The following is a 17,571-nucleotide window of genomic DNA, read 5'->3' as shown; positions in this document are numbered from 1 at the left end:
GGAAGGCAAAATGTAGGGAAGAAAGAGACGGAGATTAAAAGCCAAGAGGGAGGAAGAGGGTAGGAGAGAAGGTGAGGTGATGAAGTCGATGGATGGGCAGTGAGTTCCTGTAGCAGAGAGAGGTAGGGGGTGAGGGAAAAGATTAGGAAAGGAAAGGGCTAGGAAGAGAATGTGAATAGGGGCCATAAACGACTGAGGTATTTTAGCAACTGGGAAGAAGATTAGATGTGAAGAGAAAAGGCACCTAGAGCGGAGGCCCTGAGTGGATCGGAGTGGACCTGGGTGTCACCCCGGAGAAGGCTGTAAGGATATGCAGATGAGCTGCAAGTCCTCTACAGCACCTGAAAGGCAGCCGGTCGTAGAGCTGGGCACCTCTCAGCTGAGGAAAGGCTTACCAGGGGTTAGGCCGAAGCCAGCATTCCTCCCCCTGAGGGTCGCCTGATCCTGGCGACCCTCAGGGGGACTGACTGACGATCCTCCTTTACTGCAATATGGATGGGAGTGAGAAGTTGGAACCACTCGTCATTGGAAAGAGCAAACAGCCCCGTTGTTTCAAGAATGTTAAGCGACTTCCTGTGTCATACGAAGCTAACACAAATTCATGGATGACTGGGAAAATTTGGAAGCAGTGGCTAAAGAAGTTAGACACTAGAATGCGGGCACAAAAGTGTCAGATTTTGTTGCTTTATGGTAATTGTGCTGCACACAGTGATGATGTCAGGCTATCTAACGTCAAGGTGGTCTTCCTGCCACCAAAACCTGCCTCTCTGATCCAACCTATGGATCAGGACATAATAGCCAATTTCAAACAACATTATCGGGCTCTTGTGCTACGTCATCTGATGAGCATTATGGATGACCAGACTGGCAAGGATAAACGTGCTGTTGAACTGGCTCGTAATCTATCACTGTTGGATCCCCTACATATGCAGAAAGAAGCCTGGAATTATGTTACACAGGCAACCATTGTGAACTGCTTCAAGCGGGCAAGCTTTGTTAGGGATGTGGAGAGGGACGAAACAGATGCAGCTGTTGCAAACACGTCAGATGAACAGGCTATTGACATCCCAGCCTGTGTTACTGAAGAGGAGTTTCATCACTACGTAGCTGTTGATTACGATCTACAAACAGCTGAAGACAGCACTGATGTTGAGATATGCACCTACACGTAGGCAACAACGGCTGATGATGGAACAGATGAAGAAATGAGCAGCGAGGCACATGCTGATGAAATTCAACAACCTCCTCCTGTCACTTTTGCAAAAGCGCTGGAGAGTCTCATCACCATGCGGGCCTATCTGGAGGCCACTGGATGCCAGTGCTATGACAGTTTTTACCGTCTGGCAGATTTAGTCTATGGATCTCACAGACCCAAGAGTGTACAGAGGACTATAACTGATTACTTCAAGTAAGCCTAACGTCAGTTAACGGAGACTGTATACTGTACGTATAATAAACAGTACTGTACATATGTTTATCAGATGTCAAGCTTCTTTGTGTCACAACTGTTAAGTGCACACTCCGGTTAACTGCATGTATTTCTTTGGTCCCAGACCCTTGCACTTAAGTGGATATATATATATACCTGATGCCCTAATCTTCTTTGTTATGCAATCTATGAATTAGTTTTCTTAGGACAAGAATAGAACTTTATTTTCCCTCATTTCCACTGTTAACAATTGGATGCTGATGTAATATTTATTTTTCCCTAATTTGGTTTTCTATAAATGAAATGTGCCTATCTAATGCTTTTAAGAAGCTTGTTTGTAATAGCCCTATGATAAAGATTTAAAATTATGTCTTGAATTGTATGGAATACAATTGTTCAGAAATTGGAAGCATTCTCTCATTCATTTTGGGGACATTTTATGTAGAATGTTACAGAAATGTTTAAACAAATGAGAAGGTCTATTTGTAATGAAAGCTGAAAATATGCATGTGTAAACTGAATCTATGTAGAAATATTTATACAGGGACATGTACATGACTTCTGACATCCTCTTTTTGGTCAGACCAGCATGGCCATTGATTTTTATTGTATCTTACATATACTTTGAACTGTGTAAACCATGAAATCTGAGAACACCCTTGAGTTAATGCCATGTTGTTAAGGAATTGAACAAACATTATGTACATTGTTTAGCTTGCTGAAAACCATGAGACCGTTTAAGTGGAAGCCTTCCAGATGCAACATGATGCCTCCCATGTGAACCCCTGCCTGCCTGTGTGAACCTTGCAACTGTGTACAGACTGCTGCTTCACAACACCAGAACCTATACTGACCTCTGTCAATTTGTCTGATCCTAGGATTGTCTGCCTATCAAATCAACAAAGTTTCAAGTGATTTTGAATAGCCTGCTTTCTAGCTGTTTACATTTCAAAACCACACATTATGGACTTTCTTACTGAATTATCTCTTTACATTACAAGGAGGGGCATAATCGAACTGGGATGGCCATCTCTAAGGGCGCCCATCTCTAAGGACGGCGCCGCGAAGGGGTGGGGAAACTCATATTATCGAAACAAGATGGGCATCCATCTTTCATTTCGATAATACGGTCGGGGACGCTCCAATCTCAACATTTAGGTCAACCTTAGAGATGGTCGACCTTAGAGATGGGCGACCTCGGTTTTCGCCGATAATGGAAACCGAGGACGCCCATCTCAAAAACGACCAAATCCAAGGCATTTGGTCATGGGAGGAGCCAGCATTCATACTGCACTGGTCCCCCTGACATGCCAGGACACCAACTGGGCACCCTAGGGGGCACTGCAGTGGACTTCACAAATTGCTCCCAAGTCCATAGTTCTCTTGTGTGCTGAGCCCCCACAAAACCCACTCCCCACAACTGTACAACACTACCATAGCCCTTATGGGTGAAGGGGGGCACCCACAAGTGGGTACAGTGGGTTTTGGGTGGGTTTTACAGGGGTCACATTCAGGGGCGTAGCCAGACAGCAGATTTTGGTTGGGCCTAGGCAAGAAGTGGGTGGGCACCAAGTGTTCTCCCCTTCACCCACCACCAAAACAAAATCTCTGCTGGCGGGAAAACGCTTCTTTCCACTTTAGCAGTCTGCAGCAGGCACGCGCTGAAAACTGAGCATGCACAGGTGCTGGTATCCTGGAGAATGGTGTTTTCATTACCATCAGGGGGAAGTCTTCTGCTGGCGGAGCTTGGGATCCCTACCTGCTACCGCTAATACGTGTGCTGCTGTTGGGTGGGCCTGAGCCCTAATTGGGTGGACCCTAGCCCACCCAGGCCCACCTGTGGCTACGCCACTGCTCACATTTACCACCACGTGTAGTGGGGGGGATGGGCCTGGGTCCACCTGCCTGAAGTGCACTGCACCCACTAAAAACTGCTCCAGGGACCTGCATACTGCTGTCAGGGAGCTGGGTATGACATTTGAGGCTGGCATACAGGCTGGCAAAAAATGTTTAAAAAAAGTTTTTTTGGGTGGGAAGGGGTTGGTGACCACTGGGGGAGTAAGGGGAGGTCATCTGGTCAGTTTGGGCACCTTTTCGAGGCTTGGTCATGAAAAAAAGGGACCAAGTAAAGTCGGCCAAATGCTCGTCAGGGACACCCTTCTTTTTTCCATTATCAGCCGAGGACACCCATCTCTTAACCACGCCCCCGTCCCGCCTTCGGTACACTGCCGACACGCCCCCGGGAACTTTGGTCATCCCTGTGACGGAAAGCAGTTGAGGACGCCCAAAATTGGCTTTCGATTATGCCGATTTGGGCAACCCTGAAAGAAGAACGCCCATCTCCCGATTTGTGTCAGAAGATGGGCACTCTTCTCTTTCGAAAATTCCCCTGAAGGTGTTTTATGTACTGTTGATGTTAATTGCTTATACATTGTTTGCCATGCTATGCAAAACCTTGTTAGTCTTGCTACCCTACATGTTGATAAGTTTCTACCTATTCTTTCTATTGCTGCCTCTTTCAAGTGCTCTCTTATCACTTCCTGTTTTTCTAATTTTCTTCCCTTTCTTTGAGGTGTTCTTCTTGGACTCCTTGGTTTTCTAGCTTTTTTCCGTATTCTGCTCTCTCCCCTGTTTTCTTTCTGTGTGTAAGAAATTGTTCTCTACACCTTTAACTACCAAAACTTATGCTTAATGAAATTTCTGCCCTGAATTATTCTACCTCTCCACTTACTGCTCCCTCTCACCAGTCCCATACCCTACCACACTTTCTTACTGAAGAACCTGCCACTACCTCAACTCTGGTTTTGTCTCCCTATTCCTTTTACCGGGAGCCAAAAAGAGGGAAGATGTCTAGAAGTTTTAGCTATAATATTCTACTTCAGGTATGCTGCACTATTTCCCATCCTCAATCTTTATTTACTATCAGCCACATGCAGGAATTTCTGGCTGGTCACAAACTCTGATGGTGCCTCCCATTTCTAGGGCAACTCAGCTACCTGGTATAACTTGTTACAGTGGCAAGTCCGGCCAAGATGCTGAGTCCGGTGTGAGTTTGCAGTTCCAGCCAAGATGCTGAGTCCGGAGTGAGTTCCAGTGCCAGCCGAGATGCTGAGTCTATGCTGAGTACCGAGTCCAGCCGAGAGGCTGAGTCTGAATTGAGTGGCAGTTCCGGCCAAGAGGCTGAGGCTGGATCAGGTTGCAGTCTCAGGCAAGATGCTGAGTCTACTCAGAGTTCCCATTTCAGCCAAGATGTTGAACTCCTTTTGAGTTCCAGCTCCAGCCAAGAGGCAAGGTCCAGTCTGAAGTCCAGTTCGAGTTCCTGTGCGGCTTCAGATTCCAGGATGGGTGTTGGCTCTAGCCCAGTTCCGGCTGCTACAGTGGAGTGCCAGGAAGTTGTGGACTTCTTCAGGAGATGGTTCCTGTTGAATAGAACTCCACTTGTTGCATCCAAGACTCTGATCCTGCCTAGCAGCCATCCTAAAGAGCCTCGTGGCGGCCAAAGCCACTCTGGTTTCCAAGTTCCAGATGTACTTGTTACTTCCTGCCCAGCCGTCTAAATTTATGTTGTGAAACCCATTGGGAGATTTCATCATAGTTACCCATGGAGACCTAAATTTTCTTTGGAGACCTGGAGCCCCTGTGGGGACACGGGAGCCTTGAGGGGGAGGTACTGTTATGATTGTGGTCATAACCCCTCTCAAACTTACCTTTTACCTAGTGGAAAAAGCTTAGCTGGCTTCTGTTTCGTTTGTCTGTCCTGTCTGAGCTGGCTCTCTATCTCTGTGCTGGCAGCTTCCAGCAGTATGACTCTAATTGTCTCACCTTACTACAGCTGTGTGTGTGTGGACTGAGTTGCTCTACCTCTCTTTGGGTGTACTGGCTTCAAATGCTTCACGGTGCTGCATTGGTGTGGGTTGGGCCTCTATGGGTTTCAGTGTGCTCTCTGGGTCAGTGTGTTGTTGCCTGGGTCTAGGGAGTGTGACATCATCTAGGAGGGCCTTGATAAGGAAGTGGTGTTCTTTCCTTCAGAGCCTTTGCAACGGTGGTGTTTGCTTTAGGTAGGGTGGTGCAGTGTGCACTTCTGACTTTGTGTCTAGTTTCCCTGCTTGCTTTTGCTAAAGTCCAGGTTAGTGTTAGTGCAGTGTGCACTGGTGTTTGTGTGTTTAGCTTTCCTGCTTTTCCCTTATGGTTCCCCTGCTTTTCCCTCTTGGGTTTGGAAGCATTGCTGTGTGTAAGGCTTTGAAGGCTTTGGAAGCTCTGTTACTGTTAGAAGTACTTCAGGATTTGGTGTTGTTAGGAACACTACAGATTTTGCTGTTAGAAGTACTCCTGGTGTTTGTGCTATTGGGAGCATTGGAGTCTTTGCTGTTTGGGTTTTGGTGCTGTAGGAAGCACCTTGTTAGTTTGGTGTCTAGCTTGCCAGATTAGTGCTTAGGAAGCACCTTGTTAGTTTTGTGTCTCGCTTGCTAGGGTAGGGCTTAGGAAACTCTGTGTTAGTTTTGTATCTAGCTTGCTAGAGCAGTGCTTAGGTAGCTTGTTAGTTTTGTGTTTAGCTTGTTAGTGTAGAGCTCTGCTTGTAGCTTGGTGCTTAGTAGCACCTGTGTTAGCTTTGTGTTTAGTTCCCTGCTCCGTTAGTTTAGGGCTTAGGAAGTCCCTTTGTTGAGCAGGGCTTAGGAGCTCCTGTTTAGTATAGGGCTTAGGAAGTCCTTTTGTCAGTTTACTGTTAGGAACACTCCTGCTGGTTTAGGGCTTGGGAGCACGTAGATCAGTTTAGGTTTAGGAGTACTTCTGTTTCCAGTCCTGGTCCCTGTGTCATCCGGTATCCGGTAAGTCCTGCCGGCCACTCGAACCCAAGGGCTCAACCCTTGGGGGGGTAGTGGCCAAGCGCAGGTGAAGCTGTACAGACCAGTCCAGTGTGTTCTAGTCTGGTGCGCTCCAGTCCAGTGTGCTCCAGTCCTGTGTCCTCCAGTCCAGGGGATTGCAGTCCCGTGTTCCAGTCCTATGTCCTCCAGTCTGGGGAATTCCAGTCCATGTGTTCCGGCTCACTGGGCGGTGCCTGCAGTCCCTGCCAGGGCCGGTGTGTTTGCCCAGCGTTGGTTGGTGGGTTTTGCCTGCTGCTGTTGCTCCTTGTCAGCAGCCTAAGGGCTCACGTTTGCTCCAGAGTCCGGCCCCGCGGGCTCTGAACCTGAGAACCTGACATCTTTCTCTTCTTTATATAATTAGTCTGATTACCAGGGGCATAGGCGCCGACTCCGTGGGTGCTGTGGGTGCTCGAGCACCCCCAATAGTTTGAAACCTGCCCTCCTTGCTTTCCTGCAGCTCAGCCAGCACTTAAAACTGATTTTACCTGAACAGCAGTGAAAGCAAAGCAGGCAGAGCACAGCAGGCTGCCTCTCTGAGCGTCCTGCCCTAATTTCCTGTTTACACAAGGGTGGGAGGCTGAGAGAGATAAAGAGAGAAGACTGCCCTTCAGTCAGGTAAATCAAAGCAATAGATTTTAAACTAACAGGAGGTAGAAAAAAGTTTAATTTGTGTCGTCCTCTTATTTCATGAAAAAATGTGTCTTTGAAAGTGAGACTAAAGTGTCCTAAGGGCTCATGTTTAGGGTTATTTTTTTTTCTTTTCAGTTAATGGCCATGATTTATCTTAATATTTATAATAAATTTCTCCTGCCTACATCCCTCAAACAGACTGCAAGCACTGAGTCTTTCCCAATTAAATGGTGCTCTGTTTTATCTCTGGCTGCTGTTACAAATGTTTAAAAAGGTCAAATGTCATTTGAACCTTAAACTGCTGTTACACATAACTGATGAGAAACCAAAAGGAGATTGTGCAATGGCAAGAAAAACATTTTTTGTTCTCTGTTTTAAAATTGTAATTGAAATGCTAAAGAAGAGTTTATGGTTCTTATAGCCAGAGAATGTAGAAAAATCATTTTGCATTTTGAAAAGAAGTAGCCTGTTCAGAAGTTTGGGCAGATATTAACGAGGACCTGGGCAGAGTTAGTGTCTTTGTGCTGCACTTTTAATAGGAGTGGTATGTTAAGCCTTATTCGTTTACTATTGGAACCTGAGCGTTCTGTAGTAGACAGTATACATTGTATTCTGAGCATAATTTGAAGAATGGTGGTTGCACCAGGGAACTATCCATAAATAGTAAAATATGCACAGTGTTTCCTTTGAAATACAATCTCAAATGAGAATAGGATGAAATGTAGAATAAAAAGCACAGAATTTATTGCTCCTCAAAGAGCCTCAGTGCTGCTTTATGTCTTGGAACATGGTATGTGGAGACAGGGTTCTGTATAAATGTGTGGTATGGTTACTCTTCACCTGTGCCACACTGCAGTGAACACAGAATGATGGATGCATCTGGTTCTAGATTGTAAGCGCTTTGAGCAGGGACTGTCTCTTTCTTTTTGTGTGTGGTGTACAGCGCTACGTATGCCTTGTAGCGTTATAGAAATGATAAGTAGTAGTAGTAGTATGGATGGGAGGGCAGGGGAGAGAGGAGAATTACTGGATATGGATGGGAGGAGAGGGCAGGGAAGAGAGGAGAAAAACTACACATGGATGGAGAAAATAGACGCTGGATGGAAAGAGGGAAGAGAGGGAGCAGACGCTGGATGGAAAGGAAAGAGAGAGGGGGCAGATGCTGGGTGAAAAGGGGGAAGAGAGGGGGCAGATGGTGGAAGGAAAGGGGGAAGAGAGGGGGCAGATGGTGGAAGGAAAGGGGGGAGAGAGGGGGTAGACGCTGGATGGAAAGGGGGGAAAGTTAAAGATCTAGGAAAGAAGAAACAAGAGACTGGGACCAAAACAATTAGAAACAGTAAACGGCCAGACCACAAAGGTAGGAAAAAATGAATTTTATTTTTAGCTTAGGCTAAAGTAGTGTGGTAGCTGTGTTAATAAATACAGAAAATGGAAGTAAGGTGATATCTTTACTGGACTAATTTTAATACATTTTTGACTAATGTTTGGAGACCAAACCCTCCTTTCTTATGTCAGAACAGAATATCATAACAGCAGTATAATGTCCTGACCTGAGGAAAGAGGTTTTGGCCTTTTAAAACTAATTGAAAAATGTATTTAGTCCACTAAAATGATATCATATTTTCCATTTTTTGTTTTATTTGTATTTGTTAACCTATAGTATAGTGATTGAAATATGTCAGTTTTTGAAATTTGCATCTCTTTATATTTGCACAGTACAGGGGGACTGAGGGGTGGGACTGTTCAGGGAAGAAGTCCTTGTGCAGGTTGCGGGCAGCCTATAAGTGGCATTGCTACTGCCCAGGTGAAGACTGCAGTAGACAGAATTTTAAGTTGGGGGGGGGGGAGAGACGCACTGCCTGTAAAAAAAAGAAAAAAAATTTCAGCACCCCAAATCATTTTGAAAAGTTGGCTCCTATGACCAGGGTTTTTTTTTTTGAGGGGGTACTTGGGGGTACTGAGTACCGGCACCTTTTCCATTGTCTGCTAAAATCAACCCATGGTCCCCAAGTTTTAATGAAAGAGCTCAGGCTCTACACAAGTCTGCCTTGTCATAGATTCTGTGACTTGTTGCAGGGGGCCTGGCTATTGTGTGGTAGGTCCCTCAGTGATCACCTCACCTTTGAAGGGTAGCCTAGCATTTGAGTACCAGCACCTTTTTCACTAGAAAAAACACACTGCTGATTACTTATAATTACCAGAGGTACTGATGTTAGATTTTGTAAGTTTGTTACAACTTGCAACTGATATCTGATGCTGTGCTGGTAAGAATAAAAGACTTTTCATTTTCTAATTCCTGTCCAATTTTTCTATAATATTTTGTAAGATTTTGTAATATGTTTAGAGAATAGCATGACCAAACGCGCAGCCTAGTACAATAACTTATAGAATACTGTAAATTATGTGCTAAAGTGCAACATTTACACTCACATTTATGCCTACCTTTTACAGTGCAGATGTGGTAACGTCTAAATGCTGGAGCGCAAAATGCACACTTACATTCTATTCTATAATGGAATCTGGGCACCCAGATGCCATAAGGAGGAGTGACCTAGTGGTTAGGGTGGTGGACTTTGGTCCTGGGGAACTGAGTTTGATTCCCGGCCCAGGCAGCTCCTTGTGACTCTGGGCAAGTCACTTAACCCTCCATTGCCTGCCGCATTGAGCCTGCCATGAGTGGGAAAAAGTGCGGGATACAAATAAAAAAAACAAATTATAGAATTTGTGCTCAATGCTCTGTTTTTGGTGCTGAAATTTGGACGACCTTTATAGAATTGCCATCTAGTTGCTCAGTATCACTGCTATACATATATTCAGTGCCACCTGTATAGCAATACTGAATATATGTATTTTTTTAAACTGCTGCTAGCATTTAAAATAGGCTCACTGCTGCTGCTTAAAATTCACCTGAAAATGTGCATCTGATATACAATCATTTAAAAGACATTGAGAACAAAAATCGGAATGATGTTTAACTTATTTTGCTACCTTTTGTTGAATCAGTCAAACTGTTCTATGTCTCTCCTCTACTTTTCTCTTGTCTGTCATTTACTGAGTCATTTTTCTCTCCATGTGTCACTTTCTCCATCTCCCTCTGATACCTATGCTGTTTGTTTCATATCGCTTCTTGTCAATTTTTTTTCTCTTGTCTCTCTTCCATCCATATTCTTTGTTTTTCTTCTTCCTTGCCATCTCTCACTCCTCTAACTCCTTCCTTGTATTTCTCAATATCTCCTTTTTCCTTTTCTCTTCATCCCTATTTCTCTGCCCACTGTACCTCCCAACCATCCATCACTCCCTTCCACTTCTTCCTATCATACCCTGACTCTACTCTCAGACATCTTTACTCTCCCCCCTACGTTTCCCCTTCTCATGGTGCACTTTCTTCTCCTTCCAGTGCTCCCTCTAGCACTCCTCTCTCTTCCTCCTACCCTCAGTTCCCTCTTTCTTTTTGCTCTCTTTTTCTTCCAATGCTTTTTTGCACTCTCCTCCCTCAAAGCTTTCACTATATCCATATCTTTCCTCCAGGCTTCCTCTGTGTTCTCGTCCTCTACCAGCACTTCCTGCCTGCTAGGGATAGGTTGTCATTTGCAACAACATGGGAAATATCAATGATACATTGTTGCATGTTGTTAACAAATGAAAACAAGTAGAAAAAAACATGACATTTCATGTTTTTCATTCACCAGTGCATGCTCTTTGCAAAGAGTGAGCACTCTTCCTGAAGAGGGCTATTATTTCCAAACAGTGTGCAGTTTGGAAATAATGCATACTCATTAGGGAATGTGTGCACTCTCTGCAAAGAACTCATACACTTGACAATATTTGTACTGGAACAAAACAAAAACAAACAAACAAACATTCCTGTAAAGGACATGGGAAACAACACGACATGAAATTTTTCTGTCTGCCTCCTTTCTTCCCTCTAACAACTTTCTTTAAATTAGTCACCTTATTTTCTAACTACTCTTACTCTCTTACCTATCTATATGTTCCATTTTTGCTAATACCCTACACTGTCAATTAAAATGTTCTATTACGTATTGTGTTGACATTGCAAGTAGTCAATACTTTGTATTGTTATTTGAATATTTTTACTGCTGTAATAGTCTATTGCTCATGTTTGAATTATGCTTACTGTACACCGCCTTGAGTGAATTCCTTCAAAGAGGCGGTAAATAAATCCTAAATAAATAACATTCCTTCTCTGGCCTTGGAGTTTCACTCTAGAGATTATAAGCACATGGTAACTCAGCTCTTTACCTTCAGTTGCATGCTACTGTCACCACAACTGCACTTCCTATTCTCTGTGGTACTCATCCTTCATGGAACCAGAGGTGCCAAATAGAACAGGTATGACTGAGAGGCTGCAAGTATCATATGCTCTTTTATTGTCCCTCCATCTATTACCGTTGCTATGGCAGCTGTACCAGACACTCCCATGTAAGAGATACACAAGAAGATGTGGCCATATGTCACAACCATTATTTCCTGAATTTTGTAAAAAGTGCTAAGAATTGCATGCGCAAATTTGGGCATATGCCTGGTTTGCATACGCAATTTAACTGAATGATGAGCCAATTAGTGCTGATAATTGAGATCTTTAACAAGAAATTATTGGATTTGCTAATTGGATTTAACTAAAATTTATGCATGTAAATTTAAGTGCAGGATCCATGCGTAACTTGTACGTGTGGGTGCAGAATGGAGGTATAGCCATAGGCAGATTAGCAGGGCCGCTGAGAGACTAAACTAGGACCGGGGCAGGGCTGCTGCCACCCTCCCAAATCGTCTGCTGCCACCCCCTCCAATAGCTGCCGCCCCCCCCCCCCTCGATCGCTGCCGCAACAAAATTTATATATTTATATTTATTGCATTTGTACCCCGCGCTTTCCCACTCAAAGCAGGTTCAATGCGGCTTACATCGTAATTGAAATACCTTGGCTGGTGGGCATCCCCAGGTCCTGCCAGCAGAAGACGTCTTCCTCCAGCGCTGACTGCCTGCCCCTGCGGCTGCTTTTCCTCTCAGGGCATGCTTGGTTTCAAAACTAAGCATGCGCGCCTGGGAGGAAAAGCAGCTGCTCAGCAATGGGCAGAAGAGCAGCACTGGAGGAAGCTCCAGGTCTTCCCCAGTCTCCAAGGGGGGCCCGGCGCTGGAGTTTTCTCTCTCCTGCTCCTGTCAGGACGCGATCACTCGGGTCCCATCAGGAGCAGGAGAGAGAGAGAGACCTTGGCACCGGGCTCCCCTTGGAGGCCTGGGCCCGGGGAATTTTGCTCCTCCCTGCCCCCCTCTCGGCCGTGCAGATCAGGGGCATTCCTTTAATTTACGTGTGTTGTTATAGAATAAAGGGAATCTGCGCCTAATTTAGGTGCAGGGATTTACACTAAGGTTTCATTAGTGTAAACGGTTGCACCTAAATGTAGTTGTGGTCCCCACCAGCACTAAGCTGTATTCTATAAACAGTGCCTAAATTTTAGGCGCCATTTATAGAATTCAGCCCTATATGGGGCAAGGAGATATGGAAACTGGGAGGGAGAACATGCAGCTTGGGATTTTCGAAGAAGGTCCTTGAGACTTGGGCTGATTGTATCTGAGCCATGAGTGGGAATACGATGCAAAACAGTACAAAAATAACTACACACACATGTACATATATACACATTTAAGATCACGGGAGCAATTATAGGGCACTTTGTTTTATGTTTTTTTTTTTTGTTAACTCTGGGCCCAATTAGTCTTTGAATGCCACCTTCTTACCCACCTCAGGTCCTCCTAGGTCGGTCTGCACCCAGCCAGGATGGATAGCAGTACACAGGATGCCATCTTGCTTGTACCTCAGTGCCTGGCAATTTGTTAGCATGTTCAGAGCTGCCTGCAGGGGAGATATTTAAAAGATAAAGTATAGATCTACAACAAATCCATCATGATTTTGTGAGACACTGGATCTGTCTCAGATTTCCTTGAGAGTTGGGAAAGCATATGATGGATTTTCCCTGCAGACTTCAGGAAAATCCACATTTTCCATCCAACCGGTAGAAATCCACCTAGTTTCAGTTTAGCATCACAAATTGTGAACATCAAAACTTGTATTAATGAATTTATATTCCACTGGTAACCCTTGAGTTGCAAAGCGGAGCACAAGATATATATCATATTAGAAGGAATTAAAAATAAAAAGTACAAAAAACAACACATAGTATCAATCAACTTGACTAATACAAATGTCATTCCTACCTAACTGGATGAGAGATATGTACCTAATTTACAATCGCTGTTTAGAAAATAGATTTATTTATTTATTTATTTATTTATTTATTTACAGTTCATTTCTACCCCACATTTTCCCACAAGGAAATAAAAAGTAAGATGCTGTTGTCGAATTTCCATCAGAATACCATTCCAAATCTTTACGCTCTGAAAAGTAAAAGAGCGTACCCAAATTAATTTATAATTTATATCTTTCATAAAAGGAATGCTCAATAATAGCCTTTCTCAGCTCCTAGAATTATGGGCTTCATTTACAAAGCCACGCTAGCGATTCCCGCACGGCAAATGAGAGGAAGCCCATAGGAATTGAATGAGCTTCCTTTCATTTACTACACCAAGAATTGGTAGTGCAGCTTTGTAAAAGAGGCCCTATATGCATTACCTAGCAATACTATTTATTTATTTGTTGCATTTATATCCCACATTTTCCCACCTATTTGCAGGTTCAATGTGGTTTACTTTGTTCCGTAATGGCGATCGCCATTTCCGCAATGAGAAATACAAAGAGGTATTGCATTAAAGTTCATAAGTGACAGAGTAGATTAAGCAGTCAAGTGTAGAGAATTCATATTCGGAATGAGAAATAGAGTGGTATTGCGTTAGAGTTCATTAGTGACAAAGTAACTGAAGCAGTCAGGTATAGAGAGTTCGGTTTTGTCCAGTTCTGGTGTAAGTTTCGTTGTCTGGTGTTTAGGATAGATCATTGTGGTATGCCTTATTGAACAGGTTGGTTTTTAGTGATTTTCGGAAGTTAGTTAGGTCATGCATTGTTTTTATGGCATTTGGTAGTGCATTCCATAGTTGCGTGCTTATGTAGGAGAAGCTGGATGCATATGTTAATTTATATTTTAGTCCTTTGCAGCTGGGGTAGTGGAGATTCAGGAATGTGCGTGCTGACCTTTTTGTGTTCCTGGTTGGTAAGTCTATGAGGTCTGACATGTAGACCGGGGCCTCGCCGTGAATGATTTTATGAACCAGAGTGCAAATTTTGAATGCAATACGTTCTTTAAGTGGGAGCCAGTGTAGTTTTTCTCTTAGGGGTTTGGCGCTTTTGTATTTCGTTTTTCCAAATACAAGTCTGGCTGCTGTGTTCTGGGCGGTTTGGAGTTTCTTAATGATTTGTTCTTTGCATCCGGCATAGATTACATTGCAGTAATCTAGGTGGCTTAGCACCATTGATTGTACCAGGCTGCGGAATATATCCCTTGGGAAGAAAGGTTTTACTCTTTTCAGTTTCCACATTGAATGGAACATTTTCTTTGTTGTATTTTTCACATGGCTTTCTAGTGTGAGGTTTCGGTCTATTGTGACTCCAAGAATTTTCAGACTATCTGAAACAGAAAGGGTATAGTTAGGGGTGTTTATAGTGGTGGGTTTGTTCGTGTTATATTGTGATGAGAGGATGAGACATTGTGTTTTTTCTGCGTTGAGTTTTAATTGAAATGCATCCACCCATGAATTAATGATTTGGAGGCTGTGTTTGATTTCATTTGTGATTTCTGTTAGATCATGTTTGAACAGGATGTAGATCGTGACATCATCTGTGTAGATGTAGGGATTAAGGCCTTGGTTGGATAGCGATTTGGCTAGAAGTGTCATCATTAGGTTGAAAAGGGTCGGTGAGATCGGTGATCCTGGGGTATTCCACATTCTGGTTTCCATGGTAATGATGTATTTGAATTTGAGATCACTTGGTATGTTCTTACGGTTAGGAAGCCTTTGATCCAACTAAGTACGCTTCCTCCAATCCCGAAGTATTCTAGGATGTTTAATAGTATTTTATGGCTTACCATGTCGAACATGCTGGACATGTCGAATTGTAGGAGAAGTATACTATTGCCAGTTGCAATTGCTTGTTTGAATTTGGTTAGGAGAGTGATTAGTACTGTTTCGGTGCTGTGGTTGGATTGAAATCCTGATTGTGATTCATGTAATATTGCAAATTTGTTTAAGTAGTCAATAAGCTGCTTGGTTACCATACTTTCCATTAGTTTGACTACCAAAGGGATAGATGCTACCGGGTGGTAGTTGGTTATGTCATTTGCTTTTTTTCTTTGAATCTTTAGGTATTGGGATGATTAGTATGTTTCCTTTATCCTTGGGGATGAGTCCGTGTTGTAACATGTAGTTTAGGTACGACGTAAAGTCTGTTATGAAGCGTTGAGGGGCGGATTTTATTGTTGTTGGGGCATATGTCCAGTTTGCAGTGGGATTTGGCGAACCTGTTGATCACTTGGGTGACGGTTTCATCAGTAAGTAGAGCGAAGTTTGTCCAGATTTGGTCTGCTGGATATTCATCGGGGATTGGGTCCAGACAGTCAATGAATTTTTCATGGTCGGTGGTATTAAGTAGTAACGTGATTCGTAGCTTTATAATTTTCTCGTTGAAGTATTTAGCAAGGTTGTCTGCTGATGGGGTGTCTGTGTTGGTTGTGGTAACCGGTGTGGTATCTAGTAGTTTGTTCAAGAGTTGGAAAAGTTTATGCATGTCTTTGTAGTCTGGCCCTATTTTAGTTTTGTAGTATGACCTTTTTGGTTCATCTTATTGCAAATTTGTATCTTCTTTGCATTTGTTTCCATACATTAAGTGTGTATTCATCTTTTATTTTATTCCATGCTCGTTCAAGCCTCCTAACTTGTGTTTTTAGTTTTTTTCAGTTCTTCGTTAAACCATGGTATCGCGACTGAGGGGTCCTTTTACTAAGCCAAGGCAAAAAGTGGCCTGCGGTAGTGTGGGCACGTGTTTTTGGTGCATGCCAGGCCAGTTTTTACAGGATCTGGGAAAAAGGGCTTCTTTTCAATGGGCCAGGAACCAGCATGTGCCTATTTATTGCCTGAGCGCTTAATGTCACCCATTGATCTAGTGGTAAGGGCACATGTACTACACGTGTGGTGACTGGTCAGCACACGCCAACTGCTGATTAATGCCAGAAACTCCACGAGTGGTAGAAAATAAAAATAATAATTTTTTCAGCTGTATGGGTGCCCACCAAATCCAAAATTACCACCAGGGGGACATGCTAGCCTGGTGGTAGTCTTGTTTTGGCATGTGCTGCCTGTGCATAGAGCCTACTACGCCTTTGTAAAAGAGCTCCTGAGTTATTATTTACAGAATCAGCCCATAAAGACTTTTGTAAAACAAGTAAGCAAATTTAAAATGTATGCGATTGTCAGTCTTTAACCAATGCAAGTCATTAAGTAACAGGGTAGCTTCGCTGTATCTTCCCAAATTGTAAATCGACTTAGCTGAGGTTTAAGTTTTTTCTTTAGTCTTATAGTTAATGAGCAATAAAGTGAGTTACAATAATCTAATTGAGGCACTAAAATAGCTTGTGCTACCATTCTAAAGCAGGCAGGACTCAAAGATCTTATTGATCTTGGTCAACGTAAGGAAAAGAAGATTTTTTTTTGACTAACGCATTAATTTGATGTCCAAAATTAAGCCTTGAGTCCAAAATAATTCCAAGTACTCTAGACTTGGTCTCCAATTTAAGTATAGCATCTGAAGATGAAATTATATTGACAGTAAAATCCTGTTGTTCCCAAACAGTAGATCATGCAGTTCTGCATGGAAACATCTTTGATCACTACTGGAACAAGAAAAGAAATACTTTGGTCACACAACCTGACTTAGTCCACTTCCAGATCAGGCTTTTCAATGGTTCATATAATAGACTATATACATGGAAAGAACAGAATATGGTCTGTATGGGGATATTATAAATATAAGATTGTGATAGTTTAGGGATTCAATTAAAAGGGACAAGAGCAGATATGAATATAATTAATATAGTAATGGCAGTGGATAAATTATATGCAGCAACAGAACAAAAGAGTTTCAAGACTATGATGAAACAGAGTATTTATAAAATTAGCCTTCAGAATATATCAGAACACCTGATATATGGGTTAAATTCAAGAAAGGGCGCCTAATGTTAGGTGCCCAGATAGAATGTGCTAAGCACAAATTCTATAATAGCAATTATGTGCATAATTGCTTTAACAGAATATTACTGTGTCAATTTACGTGTGTAACTTTGGACATAAGTGCGTGCGCCTAACTGATGTCAGTTAGACGCATGTTAGTATTCTGTATAACCTGCACAAGCTTGCCCTAGGCATGCCCCTGACCCGCCCATGCCCCTCCCATATCCACATCCTTGTACACCCAACTTCTAGAATATTAAGGGCAGTTGCATGTGCAACTCCTAATTGGTGCCAATTAGCATATTATTGCTCATTAATACCAGTTAGCGCCTCATTAAATTAAGCACAACACGCAACTCACCTTGAACATTAAGCATAATTGTGGGCAAGCAACTTTATAGAATTTGGAGATGTATACACACATATTTTATTAAAATATTCACTTTCACGCTTAG

General features: G+C 43.0%; 1 protein-coding gene across 1 annotated transcript in view; it reads right to left on the bottom strand.

Annotated features, from left to right (window-relative positions):
* LOC115470454 (C-factor-like) overlaps positions 1 to 17,571 on the bottom strand; it is a 69,635-nt gene that overhangs the window by 8,866 nt on the left and 43,198 nt on the right. The window contains exon 5 of the mRNA XM_030203646.1: positions 12,684 to 12,794. Within this exon, the coding sequence (XP_030059506.1) occupies positions 12,684 to 12,794 (111 nt within the window). The remainder of the gene's footprint in view (positions 1 to 12,683; positions 12,795 to 17,571) is intronic.

This window comes from Microcaecilia unicolor, chromosome 5 (assembly GCF_901765095.1).
Source record: "Microcaecilia unicolor chromosome 5, aMicUni1.1, whole genome shotgun sequence".
Taxonomy (NCBI): Eukaryota; Metazoa; Chordata; class Amphibia; order Gymnophiona; family Siphonopidae; genus Microcaecilia; species Microcaecilia unicolor.
Note: the sequence above shows the minus strand (reverse complement) of the source record. Positions and strands in the feature narration are given on the sequence as shown.